This window comes from Balaenoptera borealis (assembly GCF_965194805.1).
Source record: "Balaenoptera borealis genome assembly, chromosome: 7".
Lineage (NCBI taxonomy): Eukaryota > Metazoa > Chordata > Mammalia > Artiodactyla > Balaenopteridae > Balaenoptera > Balaenoptera borealis.
Window position 1 is genome coordinate 18,566,009 of NC_138864.1, and position 12,099 is coordinate 18,578,107.

Here is a 12,099-nt window from a genome sequence, read left to right on the forward strand (position 1 = left end):
CCACTTCAGTAATTATCAGCGTTTATAATTCACCTTAAATAAGTATATTACAATTCAAGTAGAAGGATTACTTTTCTGAAGTCATGTGCTTTAATGCCAGAGTAGAAAAAAAAAATAAATACCATGTAATGGCCAGTGGCTGCATTTTGGATCATTGCATACCGTATGGAGAGCCAAATTCTCATAATAGGAAATTCTCCTAAGAGAGGGAAGTAAATTTCTAAGAATATGAGTAATACTTATAACAAATACTACACTGTTAGCATTATTTTTCATTTCTAAAGTAAAATGTTGCAGAAAAATGTATTCTGCAACAGGTTATTTATTTATTTTTCTTTTTTTTAATTGAAGTATAGTTTGTTTACAATGTTGTGTTAGTTTCCAGTGTACAGCAAAGTGATTCAGTTATATATATATATGTGTGTGTATTCTTTTTCAGATTCTTCTCCTTAATAGATTATTACAAGATACTGAGTATAGTTCCCTGTGCTATACAGTAGGTCCTTGTTGGTTATCTAATTTCTATTTAGTAGTGTGTATACTGCAATGGGTTATTTTTATAAATAAAAGTAAATTTGAGTCAGAAGAAAGTTGTTATTTTAAAAAGTGTCCTGCTGTGACTGTAGGTGTGTAGCTCAGAATCTCCATGTCCCATTTCTGAGGCCCGATTGGCAGGCACTCTCCATCACACTTTTCAGTATTCTGGGTTTGACAGTTAATATCTGCAATATCAGAGCTTTCCTAACTTAGTAGGACAGACTGGGTAGAATTTATTCAATAAAGAAAAGGAATGGCTAATGCTAATCACATCAGCTGGCAAGATCAGTTTTTGAAAGATGCGTCCTGAGTGTATTATATAAGATCAAGCTACAATTCTCCTTCTTTCTCAGTCTTTCCGATTTGAACCTCTCAAATCACGTCTGCCAAACTGATGTGAGAGTCTTGTTCAAGACTTGGACTCCCTAGCCGATCTGTGCAAAACTAAAACTTCTGATTGCACTTCATTTCATTATTACAAGTTTTAAATACTATTTAAAGCTCTTCTGACTGCGTTCCAACCTTGGAAACAAAATTCTCTTTTTTTCTATCTTGCTTTTCTCAGTAAAGGACCCAAAGTCTGATTTGATTTTTGGATTATATTGCATATTTGATGACGAAAATGATTTTCCCTTCATTCTCAAGAGGTCTCGTTGAGAAACTTCCTAATTTTTTTTTTTTTTCATGGCTGTGATTTAGCTTCTGGGACCTTTCCCCATGAAGATTTGAAAGTTCATACTAAAATACAGTGTTTCTAAATTCTGACTTTGTGTGATGAGGGTACTTTCAAGTGGCTTTCTTCCATGACCCAGGTAGTATCGGGCCCGGGCCCCTTCCATTTCATCACTCAGATAGCCTCTACAGCCTTGCCGCCCTCTGCTTTCAGCCAACAAAGCTAGAAAGAGCTTGAGGAGGGGACCACGCACACCTTAAAAGCCATGTCTCAGGAGCGGCATGTGTCACTTCCATTCAAATTCCGTGTGCTACACCCAACTGCAAGGAAAGCTGAGGAATGCAGCATTGTTGCGGGCCAGGAGGAAGAGGAGTCAGGGTTTGTTGAACAAATGGCAGACGCTGGTGTACCTGCATCCTGGGCTTCAGGACATGACAAAGAAAGCCTGGAAGTCTGATGGCCTCGGCGGAGGGGAGAGACGTGAAAGGGCTGAGCCTGACTCTTACTGAGGCCCGTGGAGACAGACACAGCCTGTTTGGTTTCTGCTTTACAGCTCATCCCAGGAACGGATGCTGATGTGACGGCTGGGCCCTTGGTGCCGGCAGCCGAGGGGGCCCCCGTGGGGGAAGCAGAGACAGAGAAGGTGCCTCTTCCTGCTGGAGAAGGAGCGAGTTCAGAGGAGGCCAAGATTGACACCGAAGCCACAGAGGCTGTAGATGGTGACAGACCTCAACCGGTAGAGACAGAAGCAGCAGTAACTCAGGTACATGTCCTAGTAAATGGAGGTTCTAGGGAGATACCGCCCATTGAAATCCTCTGTCTGTTGCTTAATGGTGGTACCTCTTTGGGATGTGGAGTTGTGGACAGTTGGTAGCCGTTCTGTGGCACTGCACTCCACCAAAACGTAAAAATAGTCCATTCTCAGGAAGAGCGGCCTCAGCATTCTCTCAGTATCAGCATTGTGAGGCTGCACACGGGCCCCTACTGCTCTGGCAGACTGGGCTTAAGCACAGGTAGGGGCAAAGGAAACCGTGGAATAACGTGACGGAGAAAAGGAGTGAAGCACAGTGAAAAGGACGAGAATGGGGGAAGGAGGAAGAGAATATGATAGAACAAATACAGGGTTGTTGGATGCAGTGAGAAAACAGCCACAAAATGCTTAGCCAGGTGCCAGGCACATGGTGAGAAGCCCGTATTAGTAGTTAAATCATATGACTGTAATTACTGTTTTGTGGTCATGATTTTTATTAGAGTGCCCCAAACTCACCATTAGGCTCCTTGCACCAAAAGCCCACCCCTGTGTTGGCACTTTCAAAAGAAAATGGGTCATTGATACGTACATGAAGTTGGAGTTACCCAAGTTCTTCATTTCTTCAAAGAAACACTCAAAGGCAACAAATGCAGACGTTCCTAATGTGGAGCCTCAAACCCAGGAGCCAAAGCAAGGACCGCTTTTCTCAAGCCCATGTTCTTGCTCTTCTAAGTAGAAACAGTGAAGAGTTGGCTTAATGTGAGGCCTTGCTTTTTCCTGATTATTTTACTCATAATAAATTTCCAATAATCTCTCCAGAGTTACTTAAAGCTTGAAATTGAATGATCCCTTCAAACAGCAGGTAGCAGTACTACTTAGAGAAATAACTCAAATGTATATGCCTTTTTTTCATTGGATTGTCTTTGTCACAATGCCAGGCATATTCCTGTACGTATTGCTATGCTTGTTGAAAGAGTGTATTGTTTTCTCCAAATTGAAGAATGGAGGTGCCTGTGTCCGCTGATACCTGAGGATGTATCAAACTTGATCTCCAGGCTTCCATTATGCTAGGGAAATTCCCCTCAGTGCTCATCTTTGTTAAAAAATGAAAGAGAGATCTTGATCCTTTGGTTCTGCTTTTCCCCCCAGACAACACCATACTTAGAGTGGTTGGTGGGACTTGTCATCCCTCAAGTTGTCACTGCAGTGTGGGCTCTGATGATAATCGACAAGCAAAGGACAGGCAGATTATCTCCAAACACGGGCCACCAGATCTTTACCAACAATATGGTTTCAAGGAGAAAAGCAGTCACAGGAGGTGAAATGTCAGTTTCAAGCGAGGGTTACTATTCAGTGGGACAAGAACGGACCACTGTGAAAATGAGAGCGTCCTTGGAGTCCTACTACATTCCCCTTCAGGATTGTCCCCCCACCCCATGGTGACTCTCCCTCTCTCCCCGAAGCCTCCTATCCCACTTCCCAGTTTCCCTAGGAAAACCTCACTCTTACCAAACTTCCTGGTTGTTCAAGGATCCAGAAATTAGTCCTACTAAGGGCTTCTGTCTCAGGAGAGATAGAAAGGAAGCCATGTCGGGAGAAAGGTCCTGCAAGGTGGAAGGGCCAAAGGCCAGAAGAAGGGAACAGCAGGCATTTAGCTGAATGGGGGAGGTGGGGACAGTGGAAGCAGGCAGCGTCGGGTGGGATAGCGGCCGCTCTTGGAGGGTACAGAAGTCTTCTTTCCCAGTCGCTGCCAACCACATTTTTCTTCCTTTAGGAGAAGGTCATCCCTTCGGTGGTCATAGAGCCCGCCTCCAACAATGAAGGGGAGGGAGAACATGAAGAGACCATGGGTGCAGAGTTCAAGGAGGCAACTGCCGACGCGGCTCTTCCGGGCTCCACCGGCGAGACGCCAGCGCTGGCCTCGGAGGAGCAGAAAGCAGGCAAGGCCTCCCAGCCGGCCGCCCCCTCCGCAAGCGAGGCCTTCCAGGAAGGGCCTCCCGGCTTCCTCTACAAGGTCTAAACATTTCTTCTTTTTACTTTGTTTTTTTTTTCTTATTTTATTCAATGTCAGGAAAATGTAATAGAAAAATCTGTCACTTTGGATGGAGAGCAGAGTGTAATTAAATTTAGCCCTACTTGAGAACTGTGTACCATTTGATTTGCAGTTAACGAGGTTCATTGTTTAGTTCAAAAGCTTGTGCGTTTGGTTGTCTTATCTGCACGAAGGGATACATTTGCAGTGCCACACCTGATTTTTAAATATATTTTCAGTTCTCTATGACCTGCGATACAGTTTTACTTAAATTAAAGCTGATTCTCTTTTAAAAAGGAGAAATGTGTTTCAGATCTCTTAACATTTGTTATTTTTTAATCTGGTGGTCATTTGTCCTTCCTTTGCTTTGAGGTCCTTTTGTGCAAATTTGGTTGTCTGATTTTTAATCTTTTTGCTATATATATTTGTGCTCTGACTGCCTTAGGCTTTATTCCCACATCCCATTGTAACATGGCAAGGTTTCAAAGCTGCTGGGCTACAAGAACCACAGTCATGTCTTTCCATATTTTAACAACCAATAATTAAAGAAAGTTCGCCACAGGGTAAATGATATGCCCCTTGGTAGTGAATGGGTGGATTTCTTCTTGGTAGTGAATGGGTGTGCCCTCTCGAGTTCCCCCTAGAGCCCAGGGCTTGAAATCATCCGTGGGCTCATCGGGTCCCCCATGGAGGGCAGGATACATGAATCGTTCAGTCAGCTCTGGCACCTCATTGTAGTGCATGGCACAGAGTAGGGAGTCAATAAATATTTTGAAAGTTAATAACTATCTTAATGGGCTTCCACAGTAAGGATAAAAAATAATGGCAAGAAGGTTTTGCTCAGAGAGGCCATCAAATGGCTACTAAAGTCTTCATAAAAGGAAGGGTGCATACCAAAAACCCAGTAAATACCTAGTACTTAAGTAGTACTTAATACCCTAGTTTAAGCCAGGGGTTAAAGGCAGATAATCCTACCTAACAGAATATAGTTGGAATGTTAATTTGCATGTTTGATTTTGCATTTCCTAATTCAACTCTTTGTCTTTTAAAAAGTGTTAACTCTATGTGTGTTTGTCGGGGTGGGATTGAGTAGAATCCTCTTCTTCTCTCTCTCTGCTCATTACAAAGTAACTGCTACCTTGTCACCTCCAGTGGGTCCAGGTGGGATTGATGAATGAATTAATGTGGAGAAAAAAGCTAGACTTGTGGCCAGTGAGGACATGTGTCCCACTGGGTTCTGTTTTAAGAAGAGGACATGAAATCAAGGGGGCAGGTGCCATGCAAAGCCAGGCCTGGCTGGGTCCCTCCCTGGCTTTGCTCACTAGCTGCAGTGTGAGATGGGGAATTGCACTTACCCTCTCTCTGGGCTTCAGTTTTCTCATCAGAAAAATGAATTTGATAGTCATTTCCAGCTCTGACATGTTATGATTCTGTATGCAAAATACACAACTTAAAAGCCAGGTGTTTAATCTTGGCAGTGGGATTGAGGCGAGGGATATGGGAGAGAGAAAACTGGCCATGACTAAATCATTATCCAAGCTGGGTGATGAGTCCATGGGGGTTAATTATAGTACTCTTTCTCCTTTTGCTTTTTAAAAATTTTCTGTAATCAAATTTTAAAGAAATCTTTCAAAAAAAAAGGGAAAGAAGGGTGGTGGGTTAAGACAGATGTTGTTAAAAGGTAGAAACTTGCAGCAAATAGTAAAGTAGACCTAGAGATCTAATCCATGGTGAATATAGATGACACTGTTGTATTATAGTCATCAAACCTGCTAAGAGACTAGAACTTAATTAACCCAACCACTAAAAAGAATGATAATTATGTAACCTGATCAGGTGCTAGCTATCGCTACAGTGGCAATCATATTACCATATATAAGTGTATCAAATTAATACGGTGTATACCTTAGATTATACAATGTTACATGTCAAATATATTTCAATTAAAAACCAGAAAAAGAGAGAAGGAAAAGAAACAGATTGTCATGGTTTAAAGGGTAAGATAGGGAAGGAAGTTTGCTTATAAAGAAATTGATCACAGGCTTAATTAGTAATTCCCATATAACATGCAAGTGATGGTTTTCTCAATTATTATTTTACAGAAGCTGGGGTTAGAGGAACTTTTCACTAGGTATCTTTACTTTGGGTTTAAAAACAAACAGTAACAAAACATTGATGATAATACAATGCAAATCTCTAACAAAAATATGATGAATTAAAATTTCATTAATGCACATTTTAGTTCCTGCAGAAGGCATTGCTTTACTAAATATACATTCAAGTGGCCTCAGTATCAGTCTGTAAGACTCGGATATTTTAAGTAAACAGAGATTAGGATTTCTTTTCTGTCTTCAGCGGCCTTCTTCCTTGGGGTGTGACTCATCTTCATCCTTTTTTATCCAGCTTGGAGATGCTTCTTAGAGAGCCTGCTGATAATCTGGCTGAGAAACTTTAATTTTACATCTCCTTTTCTTTCTAAAATGAATCGGTTCTCTTACAATCTTTTGCAGGTGGAAACACTGCATGATTTCGAGGCAGCAAATTCTGATGAGCTTACCTTACAAAGGGGTGACGTGGTGTTGGTGGTGCCCTCAGATTCGGAAGCTGACCAGGTAAAGGATGAGAGTGGAAAGTACTGCAGGCTGTATTGGTTTTTCCTGAGAGTCAGTTGGGCGCGGTGACTTCCTGAAGACGTTTCTACCTTCTGAGATGCTGTGCGACAGCTCTGAAAAGGGCTTAAGGTCACAGCATCACTAACTAGATTTTTAGGACACTTCTTCTGGGATGCTATTGGGATGCTATTATATATATATTTTTAATACAAATAGATGACAAAGCATAAATTACCAATATCAGGCAAAAGTGTCTAGGTGTCTCAAAATCATTAAAAACCTCATTATAAACTTATGAAAATATGTAAAATATATATAAAATATATTTTATACTTATAAAATATATTATAAAATATAAATTTATATATATTTTTGCATTAACCATAAGTTATCTTTTAAGGAAATAAAGAGAAAAAAAGCTAGTCTTTTATATTTACCAACATGTTTGCCATTTCCAGTGCTCTGATTTCTCCCTATAGATCTGAGTTTCCATCTGGTCTCAATTCCTTTCCACTTGAAAGACTGAGTCCTAGAGTGCTGATGTTCTAGCAGTAAATCCTCTCAGCATTTGTTTATATGACGTTTATTTGATGCCTTTATTCATCTTCATTTTTAAGGATTTTTCACTAGAGGAAGAATTCTGAGGTGGATTCTTTTTCTTTCAACTCTTTAAAGACATTGCTCCATTGTTTTCTGCTCTCTCCTATTTATATTAGAAGTCAGCTGTAATTTGTTTAACCTTGTTTCTCAGTATACACTGTGGCTTTTTCCCTGAGGACTTTCTAGAATTTCTCTGTATCTTTGGTTTTCATCAGTTCAACTATAATGTGCTTAGGTGTTATTTTTTTTTATAGGTCTCATGCTTGGGGTTCATGAGCTCCTTAGACTTGTATCTTGATTTTTTTTTTATTACATTCAGAAGATTTTTGGCTATTATTTCCTAATTTTTCCCTCTCTTTCACCTCTTTTTCCTCTGTCTCCAATTATATATATGTTGGACTTCTTGATGTCTAAGACTGGGTTTTTTTGTTCAGTATTTACTCCTCTTTGTACTTACATTGGATAATTTCCATTGATCTTCTTCGAGTACAGTGATCCTTTCTTCTGCTGCTTTGAATTTGTTGTTAATCTGATCTTGGGAATTTTTAATTTCAGATATTACTTACACAGGTCTATAATTTCTATGTTTTCTTTTATATAGTTTCTGTTTTTTTGCTGAGATTTTCCCATCTATTCTCATTATTACCATCTTTCAGTTTAAGTACTTGAACCGAGTTACAATAGCTGCTTTAAATTTCTTAGTAGTTCTCTCTTTCAAGATAGTCGTTCTCTGTAGTTCTCTCTTTCAAGATATTCTCCATAAAAGTGCTCCTCTGAATGCCCTGTGTCACACAGACTGAGGCTGATCCTCAGGGAGAAAACTCCATTAACAGATCTCACCCAATGCAGTTTCAAGGGTTAAATATCCCCTAATTTCTACCTGCTTTTGGTCATTTTCAGTGCCTTCAAATAGTTGTTATACATGCACAACTCCATTATTTGTAAAATTCTAATATATAAACTTATATTTTATAGCTGTCATTTCTAAATATAAATAATTGCATTTCTGTATGCATATGTATATATAACTACATATAAACATATAGTTGTTCTAGTGTTTATAACTGTTCTATGCAAAAGCATTTGTCTGATACCAGCTATTTTGCCACTACCCAAACTGGAAATCTTTAGTCTACCACATGTTTTAAGCAGTTAAAATTTAATTTTCTATATTTTCCTCACTAAAGATTGATATTAACTATGATTCTTCACTTTATAAGTTGCATTTCAGAATGTATGTGTTGGAATATATCTTGATGACGGGTTTGTGCCAGCCCTTTATTTTTGTCTTTATTGAAACTATTTTAAAATGCGTGACTCCACTTGGCTCCATTAGATTTTTCACCCGCTGTAAATAAAGTCAAATATAGACACTTGAGGGGAAAATGTGACCTTTTATATGTCTACTAGAGATTTAAAATTTAAAATATTTAGTTATCATCTTTTACTCTAAGTATAACTTTGTCCTACACATACACAACATCATAATTTTATAGAGGACACTTTTCCTCATCAGCTAGGATTTTATCAGTTATTTTATTGAATCATTTTTTTCTCAGTGTTTTTTTTTTCTGCCTTCAAAAATTGGCCTGTCTAAATGCTTATATTTCTTGTCTATATAGCAGCATCAATTTATGGTCTCAGATTATATCAAAGGGAGTGTATTCAGCTTCTTTATTTAATTTTTGAGACCTTGTTTTATCTGATGTACTTGAACTATATTGGGGATTGGTTCAGATTAAATCCGGCTATCCCTCATTTTAAGTGGGATCTCTTTCCTGCATTGGTTAACATAATAAAGGTAGTCATTTCCCTCTCGTTTCACTTCATACGGTCTGTGTGTTTAAAATAGTTCCTTCAACTCAGCTTTTCCCAACTAGCCTCTGCTTATCTCCAAACAGCCAAGGGCAGATGGCAACCTCTGTTTCTCAGTTTTACATTTGGTCTCCCATGCTGTATGACCAGGCACGGATGGGTTCTTTAAACTTTCCATGGTTAACTGTCTTCATTTTTGTGAGGGCACGCCTATACGATAGACAAATGTTTATGAGGAGTAATTTACAGACTCTACAGATGTTTCCAGCAAGAATGTCATGACATCAAACAGCTTTGTAGTTTATATAAACTTGAAAAGCAACAAACACAATAGTGATACCAGGCAACACATATCGAGCTGTTAGTATTTGGGAAGCCTTGTATATGGTGGTTTATTTCAGTTACATGATGTGAGCTGGCAGACAGAGTTCCTTCTTATAAGCAAGTGGTTGAGGATGAAATAAAAGACCTTCCATGGCCTTGTCAGCACTATATTCCAGCCCACTGGTCCTCACGCCTTTTATTCACTGTGATCCGCAGGACAGGAAATGGTCCTGTGTGTGATGTTTTCACCCGGTGTTCCTCTCTTTGCACTGGCTATAATCCTTCTTTCCTTCCTTCCTTCCTTCCTTCCTCCCTCCCTCCCTTCCTTCCTTCCTTCCTCCCTCCCTACCTTCCTTCCTTCTTTCCTTCCTTCCTCCCTCCCTCCCTTCCTTCCTTCCTTCCTTCCTCCCTCCCTACCTTCCTTCCTTCTTTCCTTCCTCCCTCCCTCCCACACTGCTCGGCTTGTGGGATCTTAGTTCCCTGACCAGGGTTTGAACCCGGGCCCTCGGCAGTGAGAGCATGCAGTCCTAACCACTGGACTGCCGTGGAATTCCCTGCACTGGCTATAATTCTAATTCTGTCCTCTTCCTTAAGGACTTACGTCATAATCCAGTTAGCATCAATTCACTATACTTTATACAAAATTATAATATTAATGTTAACCTTCAATTAACAATATACATAAAATAATTTCATATGTTTACTCCTTTTTTTTTTTTTAATGGCTGCGCTGGGTCCTCGTTCCTGTGCGAGGGCTTTCTCCAGTTGCGGCGAGCGGGGGCCACTCCTCATCGCGATGCGCGGGCCTCTCACCATCGCGGCCTCTCTTGTTGCGGGGCACAGGCTCCAGACGCGCAGGCTCAGTAACTGTGGCTCACGGGCCCAGTTGTTCCGCGGCATGTGGGATCTTCCCAGACCAGGGCACGAACCCATGTTCCCTGCATTGGCAGGCAGATTCCCAACCACTGCGCCACCAGGGAAGCCCCTCCTTTTTTTTTTTTTTAACTAACAGCTTACTTGGGACAAGCCTTCCCCCTGAGCTCAGCGCACCTGTTTACATGTAATGCATCATCCTCGTGCAGGACCACAATGCTCATTAAACCCATTATTTTATTAATCTTTGGCAATGCAGATTTTTCCAGTAGTTTGTTGGACTCTGAAAGCCCTGTCTTTGTCTTGCAGGATGCAGGCTGGCTGGTAGGTGTGAAGGAATCAGACTGGCTTCAGTACAGAGACCTCGCCACGTACAAAGGCCTCTTTCCAGAGAACTTCACCCGGCGCCTGGATTAGGGCCAGAAGTATTGTAGAAAGAGCCTGATTACTGGGTTTTTAAACCTTTGTGAAAACCTGAAGAGTTCACTTTTGCTATGACACTCTTAGTGATTTACAGACCAATGCCAGACAAAGTTTGGAAGCCTATGTCAATGAAGCATGTGTGCAAACAAATGTTTAGAGGAAAAAAAACAAGTAAATTAAGGAAAAAGTCTTCACTGGTTCCCACGTTCTTGCTAACAGGTTTGTTTGTGCTTTGTCCAAGCTGTGGAGACTTGTATATTCGACCCCCTCCCACCAGTTCTAAAGTAGCTTTCTCCAGACCAGAACCTTAATTTCTGTGCACCAAGTGTATGGTATTGAGTGGCTTCCCTGCAGAAGACGTGATGAATTGTCCTGTAATACGAGATTATCTTATTCCCCTGTGCAGGTGTGAGCACGTGCTCTCTCTCTCCCTCCCTTTCACATTTACTGTGTTTAAAACGAAACTGCTGCAAAAGTTGTCACTGTTCTTTACCAGCACCTCTCTCTCTATATATATACGGACACACAGTCACACGAGCTAGTTCTCATCACTCCTGGATCTATGTGTATACACAAGGCTACATATACATAGTTGCGCTCTCTCCTTTCCATTGTAGCTTTTTAGCCTCTTATGTGTCATTGATACATGCGTTGCTCTTATTCCGTCTGGCATCACAGTTGCAGTTTTGCCTCTGGGCAAAACCAGCCATCCCATTGCCAAAAGAGTGGACAGTATCTGTGTTCGGAATGTGCGTTCTTCAGGATGCGACGACTGACGGCACGTCGGAGCTGCTGCCCCTTTGGAGAAAGCAGAGTCTGATGATCTGGATGTCCGGCCACCATGACTGGAGGTGGGCGAGTTGCCACCAGCAGCTAAATTGTCTTAATTTCTGCCTTTCCGAGACTGGCTAGCTGATGCGGCGTTTACATCCACCTCCAGAGAACACTATTTCAGAAAGCTCCTATATATTTCCACGTCTTTTTATTGATGCAACTCATCTTCACAGATCGTCCGAAAATAAGATATAGATGATGTATGCTGTACCCACAAGTCATCTGTAACGATTCTGTTTTCAGTGCTGTGTCATTCCAAATAAACCTTGGGTAATCTCCAGCAATGACCTTGACTCCTTCCGATGAGTCATTTGTTATGGAAAGCTTGTTGCATTCGGGTACACTGCTTGAAACAGTCTATGTTGGAGTTGTTACTTGTGCAGAAATATGCTTGTCCCTCCGGGTTGTGCTCCACAGCCCGCCTCCCTTCCGCAAACCCCTGCATCCCAATCATTGCTGGGCCCGCGGTGGTCCCTGCTGCCTGGCAATCACTATGGCACAAATAACAGCTTTCAGTGGAGGCCCCTCCGAGGTGCCGGCTGTCGCTGCCCTAGTCCGTGTATCACAGAAATCTGACGACCTCCATAATCAGCAGTTTCTTCTCACACCAGCCCCATTTTTTTGG

General features: G+C 41.2%; 1 protein-coding gene across 6 annotated transcripts in view; it reads left to right on the forward strand.

Annotated features, from left to right (window-relative positions):
* The window catches only part of AMPH (amphiphysin), a 181,910-nt gene extending 170,149 nt beyond the window's left edge, over positions 1–11,761 (forward strand). For all 6 annotated transcript variants that reach the window (XM_082399759.1, XM_082399760.1, XM_082399761.1 and 3 more), the window contains 4 exons: positions 1,764–1,973; positions 3,736–3,975; positions 6,504–6,605; positions 10,527–11,761. In XM_082399759.1, the coding sequence (XP_082255885.1) occupies positions 1,764–1,973; positions 3,736–3,975; positions 6,504–6,605; positions 10,527–10,634 (660 nt within the window). In that variant the 3' untranslated portion in view covers positions 10,635–11,761. The remainder of the gene's footprint in view (positions 1–1,763; positions 1,974–3,735; positions 3,976–6,503; positions 6,606–10,526) is intronic.
* Positions 11,762–12,099: the final 338 nt, after the last annotated feature.